Source organism: Mirounga leonina, unplaced genomic scaffold (assembly GCF_011800145.1).
Source record: "Mirounga leonina isolate KUSES-001 unplaced genomic scaffold, KU_Mleo_1.0 Mir_200, whole genome shotgun sequence".
In the NCBI taxonomy this organism is placed as follows: Eukaryota; Metazoa; Chordata; class Mammalia; order Carnivora; family Phocidae; genus Mirounga; species Mirounga leonina.
The window spans coordinates 14,411,731-14,436,475 of record NW_023270503.1 but is presented as its reverse complement, the minus strand read 5'-3'; the positions used below and the strand labels follow the sequence as shown (position 1 = coordinate 14,436,475).

At 38.8% G+C, this 24,745-nt stretch overlaps 1 protein-coding gene across 1 annotated transcript in view; it reads left to right on the top strand.

Annotated features, from left to right (window-relative positions):
• The window catches only part of RAD51C (RAD51 paralog C), a 48,258-nt gene extending 23,759 nt beyond the window's left edge, over positions 1-24,499 (top strand). The window contains exons 5-9 of the mRNA XM_035026730.1: positions 2,767-2,898; positions 10,900-10,966; positions 12,395-12,455; positions 22,055-22,115; positions 23,084-24,499. Coding sequence (XP_034882621.1) covers positions 2,767-2,898; positions 10,900-10,966; positions 12,395-12,455; positions 22,055-22,115; positions 23,084-23,200 — 438 coding nt within the window. The 3' untranslated portion in view covers positions 23,201-24,499. The remainder of the gene's footprint in view (positions 1-2,766; positions 2,899-10,899; positions 10,967-12,394; positions 12,456-22,054; positions 22,116-23,083) is intronic.
• The last annotated feature ends 246 nt before the right edge of the window (positions 24,500-24,745 follow it).

Here is a 24,745-nt window from a genome sequence, read left to right as displayed (position 1 = left end):
GGTGGGGAGTCTGCTTCTCCCTCTCCTCCCCCTGCTGTGCTCTCTCTGTCAAATAAATAAATAAAATCTTTAAAAAAAAAAAACTTAAACAATTCAGTACAATTAGTACATTTACAATGTTGATAATCACTACCTCTAGTTCCAAAATGCTTTTATCACCCTAAAAGGAAATTCATACCCTTTAAGGAGTTGCTCCCTTTTCTCCCTCCCTGCAAAGACCCTGGCAACCACCAATCTGTATTCTGTCTCTATGGATTTACTTATTTTGGATATTGCATATAAATGGAATCATATGATATGTGATCTTTTTGGTCTGGCTCTTTCACTTAGCATAATATGTTCAAAATTCATCTGCTTTGTAGCTTGTATCTGTACTTCATTCCTTTTTATGGTAGGATAATACTCTGTTGTATGTATACGTCAGTCTGTTTAATCCTTTCATCTGTTGATTTGGGCTGTTTCTACCTTTTGATTATTGTGAATTGTGGCTGCTATGAACATGTATGTACATACATTTGTTTTAGTACCATTTTTTAGTTCTTTGGTGCATGACCTAGAAGTGAAATTGCTGGGTCATGTGGTAATACTGTTTAATTTTTTGAGGAACCACTGAACTGTTTTTTCATAGTTGCTGAAGAGTTTTACATTCTTACCACCAGCATATGAGGTTTACCTTGATTTTAATTTTGCTAAACTTATGTATCCATATCTGACCTATGGCAAAATCATGCTACCAGTGAGCACTGGATTGCTGTCCAGTTCAAAAGAAGTTGCTCCTCTCGTGATGATCAAGTACTGTTTTAACATGAAGGCTGGTTGATATTTTTGTTTATGTTAACAAGTGTGATGAAAGTGAAACAACAAAGATGCGTTTGTTTTGTTTTGTTTTGTTTTTTTAATTTTTTTTTTTTTTTAAGATTTTATTTGCGAGAGAGAGAATGAGAGACAGAGAGCATGAGAGGGAGGAGGGTCAGAGGGAGAAGCAGACTCCCTGCTGAACAGGGAGCCTGATGTGGGACTCGATCCCGGGACTCCAGGATCATGACCTGAGCTGAAGGCAGTCGCTTAACCAACTGAGCCACCCACGCACCCAAAGGTGCATTTTTTTTAATTGAAGTATAATTGATGTACAATATCCTGTTTCAGTTGTACATCATAGTGACTTGATATTTTTACACATTATAAAAGAATCCGTACAATATGTCTAGTTACCGTGTGTCACCATACACAAACATATTTCCTTGTATGTGGTCTTTCTTTCCCTTCTAGAGGTCCTTATCCAGGACTCGGTTCTTCTGTTGCCTCCCGTTTCATTGATGCCTTCCCTTACATCTAGTCTAAGTTAGCCTTCCTCTACTTTATCACCTACATATTCATCATCATTTCACACAGTTTCACTTCTTCATAACTCCTATCATTATCAGAAATTACTCGTATTTGTTTGCATGTTAATTGTCCTTTACGCCACTAGTACATAAACTCCAAGAAAGCAGGGACCTTTTCTCTTGTTCCCTACTGCCTGCAACAGTGACTAACATATAGTAGGTATCAATAATGCTGAATGAAGGAATGAATAATAAAAGATGCAAAAATGGGTTACTTAGACATGGTGTCATCAAATTCTCTTCTTTAGCCTAATTCCTATTAGGTAGAAAAATAATCTTACAGGGTTTTTCTGGTTTATATCCAAATTCTGTTTGTTCTTGGATGTGAGGTTTATATATTACTCTGACGTCATTGTAGGAGCCATTATTTGGATTATATTAGAAATGCAACTCTCATGGGTGCCTGGGTGGCTCAGTCGTTAAGCATCTGCCTTTGGCTCAGGTCATGATCCCAGGGTCCTGGGATCGAGTACCACATCAGGCTCCCTGCTCGGCAGGAAGCCTGCTTCTCCCTCTCCCACTCCGCCTGCTTGTGTTCCTGCTCTCCCTTTATCTCTCTCTGTCAAATAAATAAATAAAATCTTTTAAAAAAAAGAAATGGAACTGTCATGAAAATGTTTATCATCTGTAAGTGAACCTTCTTGATTGGAATTCAATCAGTTGCTGAATTCTATATTATAACAGATTCTGTAATGATCAGTTGCCTTATAGTATATTTAAAATTAAGGAAGAAAAGTATACCAAGATTTTGAAGTTTTTGAAGAAGATATAATAATTTAATATTTGAAGAGTTTTTTAAAACATAAAAATCTTAGGGGCGCCTGGGTGGCTCAGTCGTTAAGCATCTGCCTTTGGCTCAGGTCATGATCCCAGGGTCCTGGGATCGAGTACCACATCAGGCTCCCTGCTCGGCAGGAAGCCTGCTTCTCCCTCTCCCACTCCCCCTGCTTGTGTTCCTGCTCTCATTATCTCTCTCTCTCTCAAATAAATAAATAAAATCTTTAAATAAAAAAAACATAAAAATCTTGAAGGTAAAATTGAAATATTGAAGAATTTGTTTTACTAAGACTTCAGAAGTGCTTTTTATCAGTGTAAAATGCCTCTGTAAAGATTGTGTATAGTGGTAAATTATAAGAAAATTCTAATTGCTTCTTTATGTTGAATTACTGTTTAAAGTTGATAAATTATCAAACGAGTACATTTTAACTTTTGGTGATTAATGCAGAAAGCTTTGGGTGAATAGATTTATTTTGGAGAGTTAGAAATATAACTCTGGATTTTAAGGATTTTTTTTTCCTGGAATGAACATGCTTTTGGGATGTCATTTTTTTAATTTTATTTTTAATACCAAACCTAATATCATTATCTCTTCTGTATTTAGGTTCGATTAGTGATAGTGGATGGTATTGCTTTTCCTTTTCGTCATGACCTAGATGACCTGTCCCTTCGTACTCGATTACTAAATGGCCTAGCCCAGCAAATGATCAGCCTTGCAAATAGCCACAGATTAGCTGTAAGTATTATTAGCCAAGAGAATTTTATAATAAAGTCAAACTTGTATAAAATATTAATGTTTAGAAATAGCTGAATAGAATTTGACTAAAAGCACATAATACAGACAGTTTTGAATGGTCTTTGTTTGATATTTTTAAAAAATTAATTCCAGGGGCGCCTGGGTGGCTGTCGTTAAGCGTCTGCCTTCGGCTCAGGTCATGATCCCAGGGTCCTGGGATCAAGCCCCGCATTGGGCTCCCTGCTGAGTGGGAGGCCTGCTTCTCCCTCTCCCACTCCCCTTGCTGTGTTCCCTCTCTCGCTGTGTCTCTGTGAAATAAATAAAACCTTTAAAAAAAAAAAAAAATTCCAGTCGTAAGTGTTGTATATTAGTTTTCCTAGAAAATAACAAGCATAATCAGGATGCCATATTTGAAAATGGACTTGTTTGATAAAGAAATGCCACCTTTGGTAATTGCAATGTTGGGTTTTTTTTAATGTAATATTTGATGTTTTTCGGGTAAGCTCTTCTAACATCCCCATTTTTCTTTTACTCTGGGTCTTTTATTATTACATGTTGTATAATCACAGACTCAGATAGAAAAATTACATAGTGTGAACAACGTAGATGTTTGGAGGTAGAGCTGACTCTTCTAGATTTGAAATGTGAGGTCAGATATAAAGATAAGTTCGGAAGTGACGAGACAGAAAGGAGTGAGGTAATGACTTTTTTTTAACTGCATATTTGTCGTCACTTTCCACTGTACAACCCCGTGCCACTTATCACACCAATACACACACTTGTCCAGGAGGGAGATGGGAAAAGATCAAGCCACTTAACTTGATTTTCTTGTATTTACCCTGATTAGAGAGTCCTTTGTACATATCTGTAATATAGCATAAGTAGATAAAGAACTCCTCAATAAAATCATTTCAAAATATCTTTTCTTTTGAGTTTTTAGATTTTTTTTTTTTGCCATATATTGAAAAGCATAGTGTCCTATGTTTGAATTATTTCTTGTATTAATTTGTAATTTAGCATCTGTTAATATCTACGAGGAGCCCCCAGTAGGGGGCACTCAAGACTAATGGGTTGCATTGTTTTTAAGTTTCGTTTTGTTTGTTGAATAGAAATAGCTTTATCTTTTCTGATTAAAAAAGTAATCTAAACAGTAACATGGAATACTATGCAGTGTTTAAGAAGAGTAACGTAAATATACATGTACTAACACAGAACAAGATATGTCCAGATATATGATTAAGTGAAAAGATTCAAGTCACATAATAATATATTTTATGTGATCCCATTTCTGAGAAAAATAAAAATTATATATGTGCATTTATACTTTTATATATCAACAAAAAGATCTGAAAGGATCAAAATGTTCATAATGACTACTTATAGAAATAGGATTTTGTGGGGTTGAGGGCATACTTTTCCCTCTTTATAAATTCTTCTTTGCTTGATTTTTTAAATTTCCCAGTTACCATGTATAGAAGCATTTAGGACTTTTGATAATAAATACATTTCACAATTTTATATATACTTTCTGTAAAAGAAGTTCTAAACAATCAAAAGTGTAGAAAGTGAAGTATCTGTTACCCAGAGATAATTATTCTTGAGTTTGGTGTACCTATTTTTCCAAACTTACTAAGTTTTTTAAGTTTTTATTTTTATTTTAAAGTAATCTGTACACCCAACATGGGGCTTGAACTCAACAACCCTGAGATCAAGAGTTGCATGCTCTACCGAGTCAGCCAGGCACCCCTATATACACATATTTTTTTTTTAAGATTTTTTTCTTTTTTTTTTTTTAAAGATTTTATTTATTTGACAGAGAGAGACACAGCGGGAGAGGGAACACAAGCAGGGGGAGTGGGAGAGAGAGAAGCAGGCTTCCTGCCGAGCAGGGAGCCCGATGCGGGGCTCGATCCCAGGACCCTGAGATCATGACTTGAGCCAAAGGCAGACGCTTAACCGACTGAGCCTGAGCCACCCAGGCGCCCCATATTTTTTTAAAGATCATACTCAGGGGCGCCTGGGTGGCTCAGTCATTAAGTGTCTGCCTTTGGCTCAGGTCATGATCCCAGGGTCCTGGGATCAAGCTCTGCATCGGGCTCTCTGCTCAGCAGGGGAGCCTGCTTCCCTCTCCCACTCCCCCTGCTTGTGTTCCCTCTCTAGCTGTCTCTCTCTGTCAAATAAATAAAAATAAAATATTAAAAAAAAAAATAGGGCTCCTGGGTGGCTCAGTCGTTAAGCGTCTGCCTTCGGCTTGGGTCATGATCCCAGGGTCCTGGGATTGAGCCCCGCATCGGGCTCCCTGCTCTGCTGGAAACCTGCTTCTCCTTCTCCCACTCCCCCTGCTTGTGTTCCCTCTCTTGCTGTGTCTCTCTCTGTCAAATAAATAAATAAAATTTTTAAAAATAAATAAGTAAAATTAAAAAAAATTAAAGATCATATTCATGCTATTATACAAAACAGTTGTTTTTCACTAATATATTGTGAGCATTTTTCCATACAGCTTATATAGTGTTCCATTGTATGATTATAGCATAGTTTTGTTTTGTTTGTTTTTTAAAGATTTTATTGTCAGAGAGAGAGAGCGAGAGAGAGAGCATGAGCAGGAGGGGAGGAGGAGGAACAGGAGAAACAGACTTCCCGCTGAGCAGGGAGCCTGTTGCGGGACTCGATCCCACGACCCTGGGATCATGCCCTGAGCCGAAGGCAGACGCCTAACTGACTGAGCCACCCAGGTGTCCCAATATAGCATAGGTTTGTTGTTTTTTTTTTTTAATTTATTTACTTTTATTAACATATAAAGTATTATTTGTTTCAGGGGTACAGGTCTGTGATTCATCAGTCTTACACAATTCATAGTGCTCACCATAGTGTATACCCTCCCCAGTGTCCATCACCCAGCCACCCCATCCCTCCCACCGCCCCTCCACTCCAGCAACCCTCAGTTTGTTTCCTGAGATTAAGAGTCTCTTACAGTTTGTCTCCCTCTCTGGTTTTGTCTTGTTTCATTTTTTCCTCTCTTCCCCTATGATCCTCTGCCTTGTTTCTCAAGTTACATCATTGAGATCATATAATTGTCTTTCTCTGATTGACTTATTTTGCTTAGCATAATACCTTCTAGCTCCATCCACATCATTGCAAATGGCAGATTTCATTTTTTGATGGCTGCATAATACTCCATTGCATATATATACCACATCATCTTTATCCATTCATCTGTTGATGGACATCTGGGCTCTTTCCATAGTTTGGCTGTTGTGGACATTGCTGCTATAAACATTGGGGTGCATGTGCCCCTTTGGATCACTACATTTTTATCTTTGGGGTAAATACCCAGTAGTGCAATTGCTGGGTTATATGGTAGCCCTATTTTCAATTTTTGAGGAACCTCCATATTGTTTTCCAGAGTGGCTGCACCAGCTTGCATTCCCACCCACAGTGTAGGAGGGTTCCCCTTTCTCCGCATCCTTGCCAACATCTGTCGTTTCCTGACTTGTTAATTTTAGCCATTCTGACTGGTGTGATGTGGTATCTCATTGTGGTTTTGATTTGTATTTCCCTGATGCCAAGTGATGTTGAGCACTTTTTCATAGCATAGTTTCTTATTTTTTTATTTTTTAAAGATTTTATTTATTTATTTGAAAGAGAGAATGAGATAGAGCATGAGAGGGGAGAGGGTCAGAGGGAGAAGCAGACTCCCCATCGAGCAGGGAGCCCAACGCGGGACTTGATCCTGGGACTCCAGGATCATGACCTGAGCTGAAGGCAGTCGCTTAACCAACTGAGCCACCCAGGCGCCCCTCATGGCATAGTTTTTTAATCACCCCCCTATTGTCTTTAAAGTTGGCTTCAGTTTTTCACCATTTAAAAAACTGCAGTCGGGACGCCTGGGTGGTTCAGTTGGTTAAGCGTCTGCCTTCGGCGTGGGTCATGACCTCAGGGTTGTAGGATCGAGTCCTGCATTGGGCTCCTTGCTCAGCGGGGAGCCTGCTTCTCCCTCAGCCTGCCCCTTCCCCTGCTTGTGTCCTCTCTCTCCCCCGCCCTCCTGACGAAGAAGTAAAATCTTTAAAATAAATAAATATATAAAAATAAAAATAAAAAACTGCAGTCAGCAACTTTATATATGCCTTTTTGTCCATTTATCCAGTTATTTCTGAAAGTATTAAGTCAAAGGGATATCTCTTTTTTTATTTACTTATTTTTTGGGGGCGGATATCTCTGTTTTTAAATATTATGTTATATATTATCAAATCACTCTCAGAAACCATGTTCCAAAGTATGTTCTCTATAGAAATGAATGGGAATTCTTGTTTTTCCACATCTTTACCAACTTTGAGTCTTAAGTCTTTGCCAAACTATGATAGAATCCTTTTAGAGATTCATTAATTTGATTATTAGCAGAACTGTTTTTTAACAGCTTTATTGAGATTTAATTAACAGATCATAAAATTCACCCTTTTAATGTGTACAGTTCAGTGGTTTGTAGTATATTTGCAGAGTTGTGAAACAATCACTATCTAATATTAGAACATTCCCATCACCCCAAAATGAAATCCCGTGCCCATTAGCCATCACTCTCCATTGCACCCTCTCATCATCCCCTAAGAACCATTAGTCTGCTTTCTGTCTGTATAGGTTCATCTTTTCTGGATGGTTTATATAAATAGAATCATTCAATATATGGTCTTTTATGTCTGGCTTCTTTCACTTAGCATAATGTTTTCAAGATTCATCCATGTTGTAGCATATATCGGTATCCTTTTTATGACTGATTAACTTTGCATTTTCTCAATATATCACATTTTGTTTATTCATCAATTGAAGGACATTTGGGTAACGGAAGTATTTTTAAAGCAATGAAGTTCATAATTTAGAAGTGATTTTTTTTTATTCTTATATTAATCCCCATACATTACATCATTAGTTTTAGATGAAGTGTTCCATTATTCATTGTTTGTGCATAACACCCAGTGCTCCATGCAGAATGTGCCCTCCTCAATACCCACCAACAGGCTAATCCATCCTCCCACCCACCTCCCCTCTTGAACCCTCAGTTTGTTTTTCAGAGTCCATCGTCTCTCATGGTTCGTCTACCCCTCCGATTTCCCCCGCTTCATTCTTCCCCTCCCGCTATCTTCTTCTTTTTTTTTTCCTTAACATATATTGCATTATTTGTTTCAGAGGTACAGATCTAAGATTCAACAGTCTTGCACAATTCACAGCGCTTACCAGAGCACATACCCTCCCCAGTGTCTATCACCCAGTCACCCCATCCCTCCCACCCCACCCCCCACTCCAGCAACCCTCAGTTTGTTTCCTGCAATTATTTACTTCACTATTTTAAAGATTCATTCTTTCATATGGTAAACCCAATGTTTTTGCAGAGGGCATGTAATTCTTTTATAAGTAATTGCTAAAAGTGCAAATTCTGATTTTAGGATGTTTAACAGTTAGTAAGCCAGTACATCTATTTACATTTATATATCTTTTCTGATATCTTAGGACAGATGTTGCTAATGAATGCACAAAGCAAATCAAGATAGAGCACAGATGCCCACAGACACAGTTCAAAGCTATGGCAGCTTGATGCTAAGATGCTGAGTATCATTCCCAGGGGAAGGAGCGTGGTGATGCTGCTCTCCCTGCCTGGGTGCACTCTGCCTCTATGGCGGTTCTCTGCAAAACAAATGCTGAAAACTGTATTTGCTTTTCACTTTTTTTTCCCCCCCGTAAAAGTGAAAATCCTCTTTGGGTTTCTTATGGTTAGCAAAAACAGGTACTAACATAGGTCTTTCATACAAGTGAAGTGGCATAACAGGAACTTTTCAAAAGCAGGGGATACCTATGCTCCAAACCAGTGCTGTCTGATAGGACTTTCTGGGAAGATGAAAATGCTCAGTCTAATACAGCAATTGCATGGCTATTGAGCACTTGAAAAATGGTTAGTGCTATTGAGGAACTGAATGTCTACATTTAATTTTAAAAAGCTGTGTGTGTGCCTAATGGTTTAGAATTGGATGGTGTGCCTCTAACCAAAAAGTGTTGGTATAAATATCCCAGTTGCTAGAGCTTAAACATTTGGTAGTCTGTAAAGGGTATTATTCTGCGTGTTGGGGATGCCAGTTAGTCATATATTTCAGTTAATTACCAATTTAAATTCCTGCTTAGCTTTTTCTAAGATGCCTGATGTGAGGTAATACATGGGGAAAACACTGTGGCACTTAAGGGAAGAGAAACTAGAAGAAAGTCATGTCATCCAGTTTGTGCCTAATTGAAATCCAGATGGAGCACAGATTTCTCCTTTGTAGACAAAAACAAAAATTTTAGGATGTTATCAGTGCAGTGGGAATAGCCAAACAGCCTTTTCTTTCTCAGTTTCCCTATGGAACTGATGCCTTTTTCAGAGTAGGTACCTTTTCTCACTGCTTTTCATAGAAGTTCTTTATCACTGTTAGCTTGCAGTAGTATCTGTCATATTTCTGGAGGGAAGATCTGTATTGGAAGAATATTTAAAATAACTCTTTCTGGAGAATTTGGGGCTGGGAGGTGTCAAATAATCTTTTACTGTATTCAGTCAGCCTTTTTTTTTTTTTTTTTTAAGATTTTATTTATTTATTTGTCAGAGAGATAGAGAGCACAAGCAGGGGGAGTGGCAGGGAGAGGGAGAAGCAGGCTCCCCACAGAGCAGGGAGCCTGATGTGGGACTCGATCCCAGGACCCTGGGATCATGACCTGAGCCGAAGGCAGTCGCTTAACTGACTGAGCCACCCAGGCACCCGGTATTCAGTCAGCCTTAAACACTCTTTTTCTCTACTTTAAAATTACTGTCCTTCATTTTGAGGGGGAGGATCAGAAGGAGAAGCAGACTCCCTGCTGAGCAGGGAGCCCGATGCGGGACTCAATCCCGGGACTCCAGGGTTATGACCTGAGCTGAAGGCAGTCGCTTAACCAACTGAGCCACCCAGGCGCCCCCACACTCTTTTGATTAAATATATTCTAGAGAGGCAACAGTGGTAGCAAAAACAAAAACACCAGACTCAATCTTTCTAAGCTTCTGATTTCTCATGTGTTAAACTGGAATAATAATATCAAAAAATATTAATAATAATACCTCATTCATGGAGTTATTGTGAAGGCTAGATAAGATAATGCACATAAAGCACTTAGCATAGTTTCTGGCATGTATTAAGTACTCAATAAATATTTATCACCACTATTGATATTCCTGCTGTTGGTCTGGTGGTTTCTTTTTTTTTTTTTTTTTTTTTAAGATTTTATTTATTTATTTGACAGAACGCAGGCAGAGAAAAAGGGAGAAGCAGACTCCCGGCTGAGCAGGGAGCCCAGCACAGGGCTTGATCCCAAGACCCTGGGATCATGACCTGAGCCGAAGGCAGACGCTTAACCGACTGAGCCACCAAGGTGCCTCTGGTCTGGTGGTTTCTGTTGGCTTATCCAAAATTTAAATTATAAAAGTGAGGTTTTTCCAGTGCTCCCAGTTATGAAGTTTTTATACATGGTCTCTTTACACCTTTATGTATTTATTATCTGTTACATTTTTATTCTTTCATTTTCACAATTTTTCTTGTCTGTTAAAAATGTTTATGTTCGGGCGTCTGGGTGGCTCAGTTGGTTAAGCGACTGCCTTCAGCTCAGGTCATGATCCTGGAGTCCCAGGATCGAGTCCCGCATCGGGCTCCCTGCTCGGCGGGGAGTCTGCTTCTCCCTCTGACCCTCCCCCCTCTCCTGCTCTCTCTCTCTCATTCTCTCTCTCAAATAAATAAATAAAATCTTAAAAAAAAAAAAATAGAAAAAAATGTTTATCTTCAATAGAATCATGTTTTCAGATAACTTATGGGCAAATTAAGTTTATCAGAAAAGTTTTCATTACCTAAATAAATTTTTCTTTAAATTGTATTCAGAACACTAAAATCACAGAATTGTTTCCTTGATAATTTTGGGGAGAGATTCACCTAATTTTCTCACTTTTTTTTTTTTTTTTAGGTACTTTTAACTAATCAGATGACAACGAAGATTGATAGAAATCGGGCCTTGCTGGTTCCTGCGTTGGGTGGGTAGTTAATTAGATAAGTTTTTTTTTTTTTAAGTTTATTTATTTATTTAAGTAATCTTAACAACCAACATGGGGCTTGAATTCACGACCCCAAGATTAAGAATTACATGCTCTTCTGACCAAGCCAGACAGGCGCCCCCAGATAAGTATTTTTAACTTAACACATTTTTTCTACCTCTTTCATGTGATGCTTGTTGAGTACTGTGAGCACCATGAAAGCAGAGATTGTATGTGATTATTCACTGATAAGTCTTAGTATGGAGCACAGTGCCTTTAGATACCCACTCATCCTTTCAGTTATTTGACAACCATTTATTGAGCATCTACTATGTGGCAACTATTGTCTCAGGCACCAAGCATATAAATATTAAGATGACTCTTGCCCTCAGAAAGTCTTAGGCAGGAGGAAGGGTGAATCTGTTTAAATACAGATCACACTACAATGAATAGACTTATAACTCTTTCTAACCTCAGTCATGGTTTTGTTAGGACACAATGCTTTGAGATTTTTCTTTTACTAAATTCTTTAAGAATATTCTGTCAGAGTTTTTGCTTTTCTTCTGGTAGCCAGAAATATGTTAGTAGGTCTGACGATATGGAAGATTGATAAAATGTTGGCTCAAACTATAAAGTTTTCTGAAAGCAAATCAAGGATAATGATCCTCAATATTTCCACAGATAGGTAAAAATCTGTTAACAATCTCAGGATGTTACCCATATGTACAAGGGGTTTTGAAAGTATAAGTATATTCTGGGAGGTTATGTGCTATGGTGAGCACTATGAATTGTGTAAGACTGATGAATCACAGACCCGTACCTCTGAAACAAATAATACATTATATGTTAAAAAAGAAAAAGAAGAAGATAGCAGGAAGGGAAAAATGAAGGGGCGAAATCGGAGGGGGAGACGAACCATGAGAGACTATGGACTCTGAGAAACAAACTGAGAGTTCTAGAGGGGAGGGGAGTGGGAGGATGGGTTAGCCTGGTGATGGGTATTAAAGAGGGCACGTACTGCATGGAGCACTGGGTGTTATCCGCAAACAATGAGTCATGGAACACTACATCAAAAACTAATGATGTAATGTATGGTGATCAAATCCAGGTGGCCTTTCCTACATCCTGCATTTTCCCCAATATACAGTCACCCTGTAAATACCAATCCCACTCCTGCTCCAGCATCTCTTGGTTGGGCTCCTACGTATAGACATCAGGTATGGACCTCTTAGTTGGTCCAAGTAACATGCCAGGTATTTTTCTTACACTGGAATATATAAAACTACACAGAGAACGTGGGGGGAAAAAAAAGTATAAGGATATTCTCGTATTAGGTAAAGTAAAACTGTTTTGGTCAGAGGCATTCTGAGAGACTTAAAGCCTTGTCAGTAAGGCAGTATACAGTTGTTCTGTTCTTGTTCCCACCAGGGGAGAGTTGGGGACATGCTGCTACAATACGGCTAATCTTTCATTGGGACCAAAAGCAAAGGTCAGTATAGAAACAAGTTAGTAATTCTGCATATTGGGTAAATTACACTGAACAGTTATATTTTCTTAGATCTACTCCAGTGGATGAAATCTACAGTGCCTCATGAATGAAAGCTTTTGTTGCCTTGTCCTCCATCACCAAGAGAAAACATAGAAACATGTTGTTAAACTGCACATTTAGCTAACATAGGAAGTTCTTTGGAATATATAAATGATGGGGTGCACCTGAAATGAGTAGGGGGCCAAGGAATGCTACCTTCTAAAGCTCTTTGAAATCAAGTACCATTCATTAGCCTTGAAGAAGGAGGTGGGTACTCTGTGTTCCTAGAAGGGATTGAAAGAAGAATGAAATCAGGACAAAAGGAAAACTTCTTGAGGTTAGCTTCAGGACTAATTTATGTGGAAAATAGGATGGCTTTTCTTAGTTGCTTAATATATTTCTTGTATGAAATTATGTCTATTTTTGTTTTCTTTTGCATTTTGCTATCCTCCTTTTGTTATCCAGTTACCTGCCTTTCACAAGTATTGTTCTTTAAAATAAAACTATGACAGCATGAAACCTTTGTATTTGTTTTTAAAGCTGCTGAGCAAGTGAACAAACCAGCTTTCATTCTTTTTAAAATAGGTAAATGAAAGCTGTGGACTCTTTTATTCTACACTCCTAGAAATGTCAGATTTATGCCAGCCCCTCTGCTTTGAGATTAATTTGTATAACTGAAAGAACTTGGTTTGGAAATGCTTTAATGAAAGGGGGAAATTGAGAAAGTGTGTGGGCAAAGATGGAATAAAGCGTTGCTTAAATATATATCAGGTCTGGTCAGTGATATTATCTTAGTTCTTTACCTACATTTTATTTGTTCTTCTCCAAACTGAAAAAAATCATGCCTGACCAAATTGGGTTTTACTTATTCTGAGCTCATAGCAGAATTTATTACACTTACATACATCTTTTTAAACTAATTCATGTTGTTTGTATCTCTTTTAAAAATAGCATTTCCTTGGGACGCCTGGGTGTCTCAGTCAGTTGAGTGTCTGCCTTCAGCTAGGGTCATGGTCCTGGGGTCCTGGGATTGAGCCCCGCATCGGGCTCTTTGCTTGGCAGGGAGCCTGCTTCTCCCTCTCCCTCTGTCTACCACTCTGCCTGCTTATGCACTCTCTCTCTCTCTCAAATAAATAAATCTTTAAAAAAAAATAGCATTTCCAAAGAGCTCAGGTAACTTTTTCCTTTCATAACACATAGTGCTTTACCATTGACTTCCATCCCCCAGTTCTCTAAATAAGTCATTGTATTCTGGATCACAAAAGGAATTCTTTCCTCAGCAATACACCCCATTGTAAAGATTTGACAACAGTTATCCATATGAGAATCTTTTGAACATATTGCTCATACTTTCCCGGATTTAGGTTTTCTGTAAAGTGTTCAAATGCTTTTAGGGATTCTCCTTGAACTAGTATATAGTAGTAGTCGTCCACTCTTATTCTACTATTAAATATTCACTAATAGAATACATCTAAAAAAATAAGAAAAATAATATGAACAAAGCAAGATATTTCATCTTTTTTTTTTTTTAAGATTTTATTTATTTGGCAGAGAGAGACACAGCAAGAGAGGGAACACAAGCATGGGGAGTGGGAGAGGGAGAAGAAGGCTTCCTGCTGATCAGGGAGCCTGATGCGGGGCTCGATCCCAGGACCCCGGGACCATGACCTGAGCCAAAGGCAGACGCTTAACAACTGAGCCACTCAGGCACCCCAAGATATTTCATCTTTTAATGCATTCATCAGAAGGAGATGTTTGCGGGGCCCCTGGGTGGCTCAGTTGGTTAAGCGGCTGCCTTCGGCTCAGGTCATGATCCTGGGGTCCTGGGATCGAGCCCCACGTCCAGCTCCCTGCTCAGCAGAGAGCCCGCTTCTCCCTCTCCCTCTGCCTGCCACTCTGCCTACTTGTGCTCTCTCTTTCTCTGTCAAATAAATAAATAAAATCTTAAAAAAAAAAAAAAAAGATGTTTGCCTTCTTTGTCAAATTCTAGAAGTTAGCATTGGTTAGGTACCCGTGAGATCAGAAAATAATGCTTATTTTTTAGAGTTAATCATTTTATGACTTTCAGCTTCTTATTCATCCTTTCCAAGAAATTGGAGAATGGTGTTGAACACTGACATTGCAGTAGATAGATTTTTTTTTAAGATTTTATTTATTTAGGGGCACCTGGGTGGCTCATTTGTTAAGCGTCTGCCTTCGGCTCAGGTCATGATCTCGGGGTCCTGGGATCGAGCCACACATTGGGCTCCCTGCTCAGTGGGAAGCCTGCTTCTCCCACTCCCCCTGCTTGTGTTCCCTCTCTCGCTGTTTCTCTCTCTGTCAAATAAATAAATAAAATCTTAAAAAAAAAAAAAGAATGACTTAAAAAAAAAGATTTTATTTATTTTTTTCTTGAGAGAGAGCAAGAGAGAGCACGAATGGGGAGGAGAGGGAGAGGCAGGCTTCCTGCAAATGGGGAGCCCAATTCAGGGCTCCATCCCAGGACCCTGGGATCAGGGTCTAAAGGCAGACACTTAACCAACTGAGCCACCTGGGTGCCCTGAATTAGATAGATTTAGGGGAACTCTGTACCATAAGTTTTTTTATATCCCATACTATCATTTTAGGACTGCTTGCTTTTGATAGGTATTTAACTGGGCAGTTTATATACAATATTTCATATATTCCCTTTAATAACTCTTTGAAGGATCTACACCTGCATAGAAGTGAGAAGTCCAAGGCTGCCCAGAAAGATTAAGAGTAATTCATAGCTACCATTTATTGAATTTTTATTAACTGTCCTTTATTGTGCTAAGCATTGTGTGTGTGTGTGTGTATTAGTATTTCATTTTATTTTCTAAATAACTCTATGAAATAAATAGTGGTATCCAAATTTTATAGCTGACTCTATAATAGAGTCTGTTTCTTTTCCTATAATTGCTGTTTCTACAATGTAATTATAGTATTGTGTTGATTGCCAGCAGATCTGAAAGTATAGCTCTTATCCTCCTTTTTAGATAAAATCCTTTTTTTCCAGACTTTTTTTTTCCCCCAGGCTGGGGATATATGATAAGTAATATGCATACTTTATTATATCAAAATAAATTGACTTCATTTAAGAGAATTAAAATAGTTCTTTATTGTTTGAAACCAGTTATCTTTTTTTTTTTAAAGATTTTATTTATTAATTTGACAGAGAGAGACAGCAAGAGAGGGAACACAAGCAAGGGGAGTGGGAGAGGGAGAAGCAGGCTTCCCATGGAGCAGGGAGCCCGATGTGGGGCTCGATCCCAGCACCCTGGGATTATGACCTGAGCCGAAGGCAGACGCTTAACGACTGAGCCACCAGGCGCCCCTGAAACCAGTTATCTTAAAAAAAGAAAAGAAACCAGTTATCTTTTAAGTCATTAAAGTTCCATGAAATCTTGTGTTTTAAAATTTAGTTTATCTTGAAAGGACAAAAACAAATTCACAGTGGGGAAAAATAATTATAAAAATGAACACTTCCAGTTTGAGCAGAAAACTAAAAACCTTGACTAGCCAAATCTATATTGAGAATTGAACCTAAGTGTCCCATCTTATACTCTAGTCCCCATCTTTCACCAGAAACGCCTGACTTTACCCTTTGACTAACAATGAAATGACATTCCAACAGTAATTCAAATAAGTACTTTTGTCTCTGTCCTGTATATTGTGCGGGTTTTCCTCTAGTTTGCATATTCATGATAATATGAGGCTGAGATTGTTCAGAATTATATCACTCTTTGCCAAGAAGATCTGGTGGTAGAATGGAGTAATATATCAACACCCCCACACAGTGTTTCATATGTGTGCTCAGCTTTAGAGCACAAATTGTGCTTCTGTCTTATTTCTTCCTGACCCAAACTGTGTAGTTCAGCCATATGTTAAGCTTCATCTCGGCTGGGGACATGAGCCAAGTGATTCTTTGGTTTAGTTTGTTATTTAAAAAGATCTCTTGAGATGCAGATATGAGATATAAAATTCTTTTATTTTTACTTAGGAATTTGAGGAAAATTTTCATTCTGAATATTTAATGCCCACTTTAGGATTTTTATTTTTTTTATTATTATTATTTTTAAAGATTTTATTTATTTATTTGACAGAGAGAGACACAGCGAGAGAGGGAACACAAGCAGGGGGAGTGGGAGAGGGAGAAGCAGGCTCCCCGTGGAGCAGGGAGCCCGACGTGGGGCTCGATCCCAGGACCCTGGGATGATGACCCAAGCCGAAGGCAGACGCTTAATGACTGAGCCACCCAGGCGCCCCAAGGATTTTTAATAAACATGTAAAAGCTTCTAAAAGCTTACTTTTTTTTTTTAAGATTTTATTTATTTATTTGACAGAGAGCACAAGCAGGGGGAGCAGCAGGCGGAGGGAGAGGGAGAAGCAGGGAGCCCGATGCGGGGCTTGATCTCAGGACCCTGGGATCATGACCCAAGCCGAAGGCAGATGCCAAACGACTGAGGCACTTGGGTGCCCCAAAAGCTTATTTACTTTTTAATAATTTTCTCAGAAAATTCAGATGTATTGGGTATCTTTTTGGACATATGGTGATATGAGGTAATTTAGATACTAATTTTTCAGAAGGTTAGCTAATATTTGTTTTATTGAATCAAAAAGAGTTTTTTTTTTTAATAAGGCAGGTTAAAATACACCATGCCTCTATTTTTCTGTTATTTATATATATATATGTATATTTCTTTAACTTTTATTTATTAAAAAAAATTTTTTTTTAATCTCTGGGCCCAAAGTGGGACTCCAGCTTACAACCTGGAGATCAAGAGTCCCATCTTCTACCAACTGAGCCAGCCAAGTGCCCCAATATTTGTATATTTTGTATTAAAGATAGAATTATCAACCCTAAGGCATTATAAAAATTTATAATCTCTGTCCCTAACACAACTATTCTTATATTACATATTAAATTTTTGCCTACAATTGCAATTACAGAATATATGACATTTTGGATTCTGCTGTTTTTGTCCTAAAAGTACAAACCTAAACCAGTAAGCTAATGGACTGTGATCTCTGATTGCTTCTCTTTTGTCTTTTGAAGATTGATTTATTCATTTGAGAGAGAGAGTGTGCATGCGCCAGGAGGAAAGGGCAGAGGGAGAAGGAAAGGGAGAGAGTCTCAAGCAGGCTCAGCGCTCAGTGAGGCTTGATCCCAGGACCATGAGAACATGACCTGAGCCGAAATCAGCAGTCAGATGCTTAACCAACTGCACCACCCAGGCACCCCTGATTGCTTCTCTTTTGAATTGTTTCTGAATGGAGGGGCAATTTCAAACTTTGAAGAGTAACAGATCATAAACCAAGATGTCCTTTTTGAATTGTCTTTGAAAACGAATCAGACACTACTCCCGCCTCTGTCGTGGAGCAGCCTTCTGGGGCCTCCTCTGCAAATGGGCTCCTTGGCCTGGCATCCTGGTCCCCCATGATCACCTGCCGAGGCCCACGAGGGGTTACTGCCAAGGTTTCCACCAGCCCATAAGTGACAGCATGGCAGCCATCTCCTCCAGCAGCTTGCTCGTGGCTACCTCTGGCTATTTCCAGTGCGTCCTGGGTTCCACTTTGGGTAACAGCTCCTGTGCAAGTGCAGCCATACCTCACCACCCTGGTCTCCCCAAGGCTGACTCGGGTCACTGGTGGGCAAGGTTCTTTCTCAGGAGGTCCGCTCTCCCATTCATGGCTACAGTGTTGGAGTCCCCAGAATGCTCAGAATCTCCTCAGGCCCCCAACAGCATGATCACCTGTGACTTGGCTCTGGAAGCCATGAGGAAGCAACCAGGTGGCCAGCCTGGCAAAGTCAACACTGGGCCCCAATCCTGAGTGGCCACCACCAGCCACCAGGCTCATTCAGGAGGTGGTGGGCTCATCAGAGCTCTTCTCCTCCCCTCCTGGTAGACTAGACAGGCTGCAGCAAGCAGAAGCAGTTGGGTTCTTCTATATCAAAACAGCAAAACACCAAAAGGGAAGCTGAGAGAACCCCACTGTTTACTCTCCAAGCCACACTCAAGCCTTCCTGACATCCTGTAACCATGTGCCTTGAACCAAGTAGAAGATAAACTCCAGAGGCGCCTGGGTGGCTCAGTCGTTAAGCGTCTGCCTTCGGCTCAGGTCATGGGCCCGGGGTCCTGGGATTGAGCCCTGCATTGGGCTCCCTGCTCCGCGGGGAGCCTGCTTCTCCCTCTCCCTCTCCCTCTGCCTTCCCCCTGCTTGTGTGCACTCTCTCTGTCTCTCTCATATAAATAAATAAAATCTTTTTTAAAAAAAGAAAATAAAACTCCAAGCAGCCAGTAAAAAAGAAAGAAATGAACATTACATTGTATGTAAATAAGTGATCCTGTTAACTCTGAGAGTTTATGATTTTTCTCTAAGTTAGAATCTGCATTTTGGGAGCGCCTGGGTGGCTCAGTTGGTTAAGCGACTGCCTTCAGCTCAGGTCATGATCCCAGGGTCCTGGGATCGAGTCCCGCATCGGGCTCCCTGCTCTGCGGGGAGCCTGCTTCTCCCTCTCCCACTCCCCCTGCTTGTGTTCCCTCTCTCGCTGTGTCTCTCTCTGTCAAATAAATAAATAAAATCTTTAAAAAAAAAAAAAAGAATCTGCATTTTGTGCAGTTATGTCAAATCTTTTTTGGGGGGAGAGGGATACGGTATTTTTTAAAATTTAAATTCAATTAGCCATCATAAAGTACATCATTAGTTTCAGGTGTAGTGTTCAACAGTCCATCAGTTGCATATAACACCCAGTGCTCATCACATATATCAATTTTTTAAAAGTGGCAAATTGTGGGGTGCCTGGCTGGCTCAGTCAGTAGATCATGCAACTTTTGATCTTGGGGTTCTGAGTTCAAGCCCCACGTTGGGTATAGAGCCTACTTAAAAATTTTTTTAAATTAAATTTTGGTAAATTGTACATATCCTAAAGTGTATCACTTTAATCGTTTAAGCGTAGTTTGATGACATGAAGTACATTCACATTATTGTGCAGTCATCGCCACCATCCATCTCCAGAACTTTTGCATCTTCCCCAACTGAAACTGTTCCCATTAAACACTAACTCCTATTCTTCCCTCCCCCCAGCCTATGGCAACCACCATTCTACCTTCTGTCTCTGACTTTGACTACTCTAGGCACCTCATATAAGTGGAACGATACAATATTTGTCCTGTTGTGCCTGGCCTTTTTTCACTTAGCATAGTTTTCAGTGTTCACTGTTAGATGTGACAAGAACTTCCCTTTTTTTTTTTTTTTAAAGATTTTATTTATTTATTTATTTGGCAGAGAGAGAGTGAGTGCAAGTACAAGTAGGCAGAGCAGCAGGCAGGAGAGGGAGAAGCAGGCTCCCCATTGAGCAGAGAGCTGGATGCGGGCTCGATCCCAGGACCCCGGGACCATGACCTGAACCGAAGGCAGATGCCTAACCAACTGAGCCACCCAGGCGCCCCAAGAACTTCCCTTTTTAAGACTAAATAATATTCCGTTATATGTATAAACTACATTTTGTTGGGGTGCCTGGGTGGCTCAGATAGTTAAGCGTCTGCCTTCAGCTCAGGTCATGATCCCGGGGTCCTGGGATCAAGCCCCGCATCGGGCTCCCTGCTGAGCGGGGAGCCTACTTCTCCCTCTCCCTCTGACTGCAGCTCCCCCTGCTTGTACTCTCTGTCAAATCAAAAATCAAAAATCTTTAAAAAACAAAAACCAAAACCATTACATTTTGTTTATCCATCTGTCAGACACTTGGGTTGCTTCTGTCTTGACTATTGTGAATAAGTTATATCAGTTTTAAAGTAATTTTGAAAGCACTTTAGAAGTTTTTCTTAGGGTGCCTGGGTGGCTCAGTCGTTAAGCGTCTGCCTTTGGCTCAGGTCATGATCCCAGGATCCTGGGATCGAGTCCCACATCAGGCTCCCTGCTTGGCGGGAAGCCTGCTTCTCCCTGTCCCACTCCCCCTCCTTGTGTTCCTGCTCTCGCTATCTCTCTCTCTGTCAAATAAATAAATAAAATCTTTTTAAAAAAATATTTTTTAAATAAAAAATAAAAGTTTTTGCTTAGGAGGCACCTGGGTGGCTCAGTCAGTTAAGCATCCAACTCTTGGTTTCAGCTCAGGTCATGATCTCAGGGTTGTGGGATTGTGCCCCAAGTCTGGCTCCATGCTCAGTGTGGAGGTTGCTTGAGATCCTCTCCCTCTGCTCCTCCCCTTGCTCTCTCTTCCTCTCTCTCTCAAATAAGATAAATAAAATCTTAAAAAAAAAAAAGTTTTTGCGTAGGCCACCTGGCTGGCTCAGTCTGTAGAGCATAAGCCTCTTGATCTTGGGGTCATGAGTTCGAGCCCCATGTTGGACATAGAGATTACTTAATTAAAAAAAGTTTTTAAAATAAGTTAATAAAAGTTTTTGCTTATATTTGCTATTACAGTATTTGAGCAAAGTTAGTAAGAGCTTAGAATTTTATATCTAACTACTTTTCAGCTTTCAATTTTACGTTACCTTGTGGAGAACATAATAAGATTCTACTGAAACAGATCTTGTTCTGTCATGACAGTGATTCTTCCGGATATAATCATTTTGAAAGAATGTGTCTTCCTTGCTTATTTGTATTAGTGTGATAAGAGTATTGCTCATTTATATCCCAAGAAATTGTCTTTTTTTTTTTTTTTTTTTAAAGATTTTATTTATTTGACAGAGCACAAGCAGAGGGAGAGAGAGGGAGAAGCAGGTTCCCTACTGAGCAAGGAGCCCGATATGGGACTCGATCCCAGGACCCTGGGATCATGACCTGGGCCAAAGGCAACCGCTCAACCGACTGAGCCACCCAGGCATCCCCCAAGAAATTGTCTTAATACTTCTATCATACCACACAAAAAGTACACAATTACTGCAGAAAGTTGGAAAAACATAAAAAAACCAATCTTTATCTTGTAATAACAACTTTTTGATTGTAGTCTTCTAGTTTTTTCTATATATGTGCATTTACATACTCATAAATGTGATTCATAGAGCATAACTTTTACTTAAATATTTTATCTCATTAAATATTTTTTCCACATTATCTTCTTAAGCATCAGTAGTATTTTGTCATGCAGAAATTTATTTGAATTACTCATTGGATGTTTAGGTTGCTTTAAAATTCCACTTATATAGGGGCGCCTGGGTGGCTCAGTCGTTAAGCATCTGCCTTCGGCTCAGGTCCTGACCCCAGGGTCCTGGGATCGAGCCCCGCATCGGGCTCCCTGCTCAGCAGGAAGCCTGCTTCTCCCTCTCCCACTCCCCCTGCTTGTGTTCCCTCTCTTCGCTGTGTCTCTCTCTGTCAAATAAATAAAATCTTTAAAAATAAATAAAATTCCACTTATATAAACAACTCATTATATGTAATAATTATTATACATACAAATAGCTATTGATTAAAGGAGTCTTTTTGATATTTCTTTGCTTTCTGTGTCCTTAGGGAACAAAACAATAGAATTGTAGTGAAAAACTATAAATTTAAATTATTAAGTCAGTCATCTGAACTAATGAAGATCATGTGTTTGTATATATTTATTTTTCTCTAAGCAGGTTGGCAACATTGTACAAATCACCAAGCCAGAAGGAATCTACAGTACTGTTTCAAATCACAGTCAGTATTATTTGATTAGAGTGGGGTTTTGGTGTTGGTGGGCAGTAATTATCTGAAGAGAGCATTTACAAATTGCTTCTGTTAACTTCTGTAGGCAGCAAGCATATTTGAGGACAGCTTTTGATGCTTAGAACATTATCCCCAAAATAGTAGTATATATACAGAATATTCTGGTGACAATTGGACTGAAATTTATTCTTAAGAACAGAGGAAATACTTTATTTGTAGGCTAATGTGTTCCATGCCATATGTAATGTCAGGATATTAAAATTTTTTAAAGTGAAAGTTGTTCAAGATTTTCCAAGAAAAAATACTAACATTACTCATTTTAGTCTGTAGATATTATAGATCTATCATAGCCACCAAATATATCCTGCTTTAAAATGTTAATTTTCCTATAATTTAAAATCATAGAACACTTTTTTGGCTGAAATATGCATATTTATCAGTAGTGTTGAGCCAAATATATTCTTGGCATTTCATTTTTTAAGGACAAAAACAGAAATAGAGATTCTGAAACTGAATTATCGACTTGGTCTTTGTACTGCTTAGGTGCATTTAAAGTATCCTAATTGGAAAACTAAATTTAGAGTATTGTGAAAATAAATTTGTAAAGCATCTAAGTAATTAGTACATGTTACTTCCTTTTACTCTTCAATAGAGTCACCGTAAAGTTTGTTAAGATTTTTAGAGTGCATTTTTATAATGCACTGGTATTTCTGTTGTGTATATATAAACAATATGTAAATAAATGAATACAGATATAAAATACTCTAGATATGAAATACGCTAGTACAGCTTTGGCTTGGACACCTTTTCAGGAGGTTTAACCTCCTCATTCGCAGTGGTTAATAACTTCTGTCTCAAGAATAAAGTAGCTCTTTTATCAATTACTTAAAAATATTTGGAAAACTAATCGTTATTTTAGTTGTTCTTAAACCATACTTGTATATTTTTTCATCTTCCAGCCTCAGGGATTTAGAGATGCTGTTGTTGCTACTGCATCTTCTTTGCAAACAGAAGGTTCGTTGAATTCCCGGAAACGGTCACGAGAATCAGAGGAAGAACAGGAGTCCAAAGACTAGTCTTAAAGTATACATATATGTTGATGCTGTGAGATGTGATACATACAAGCAGTAGACTCTTTACTTTAAAATATAAACACACACTATGGCACATATGAATCAAGAGCGTATGAAGTGAAGTGAAAAACACGGAATGAGTATGATTCTCTGAATTTTTCTAAAGCAGCTCTACAATTATATTTTGCCCTGTTTTCATTTTTAGTAACAGTCAGCAGAGATGATACAGGTATTGTATTTTTGCAAATGTGGAAAGCTGATCTCGTGTGACCAATCTGAATTTACCATTCAGGCTGTTTTTTCCTCTTTTCTTTGTTAATTGCCTAGAAAATCCTAGGAAGAAGAGTTTGGTTTTTTTTCACATTCCTATTGGGTTCTCCTCTTTAAATGTAGTTTTGATAATTCTTAAGAATGACTTGTTTTTGAGCCATCTCTTACTTGGCATCATGGCTGCCCTCAGACCTCTATTGAAGCCCAATACCATTAAAAAGAGAATCAAGAAGTTCATCCAGCACCTGTCAGACCCATATGTCAAAATTAAGCACAACTGGCAGAAACCCAGAGTCATGGACAATAGGGTGCACAGAAGATTCAAGGGCTAGATCTTGATGCCCAAAACTATTTACAGGAGCAACAAGAAAACAAAGCACATGCTGCCCTGTGGCTTCTGAAGTTCCTAGTCCACAATGTCCAGGAGCTTGAGGTGCTCCTGATGTGCAACAAATCTTACTGCGCAGAGATTGCTCACAATGTCTCCTCCAGGAACCACAAAGCCACTGGAAAGACCAACCCAGCTGGCCATCTGAGTTACCAGTGCCAATGCTACTCTGCGCAGCCAAGAAAATGAATAGACCGCTTATGTGCATGTCGTATTTGTGTTAATAAAACCATAAAACTACAAAAAAAGAAAAAGGCTTGTTTTTACTATTATAAAGAAAAGCCAGCACCATGAGTCAGCATATTATTATATTCAGTTTTAATGGTAGGATACAAATTTTAGATGACCAATCAGATTTTAGTGACCCCAATCCTAAAATCTAAGCCTTTTTTTTTTTTTTTATGTTATTTTATGTTAAGGGAAGGACTTTGGAGCTGTTACCCTATCTAGAAAATGTCTAGAACATTCATCTTCCAGAAGAGTCAAGTTGATAAACTCACAATTATTTATTTCTACATTTTTGAAACCTGGTGTGATCCATTCTAGAATTCTAGATGTATTGACATTTTCCTTTGAATAATCTTAACACTGTTTGAATAAATTAAAAATTTGGATTCTTGAGTGGTTTTAAAATCATCTAAAAATGTTTTGGCACCTGATTCTTCTTCGTACTTCTCAATTCATTCACAAAATTTACTCTGGTTCCCAATGGAAGAAAATTATTTAAATAATTCAGTATTACATACTGTGACAACCATGTTTTCCAGATTTTAGTGACAATTGGTATTTCCTATCCCAGACTGACCATTAAATTTATAAAGTTTTAAAAATACAATTATTCCATAATTGATTATATATAGAATAACCATAGTTTGCCAGGACTTTTTTGA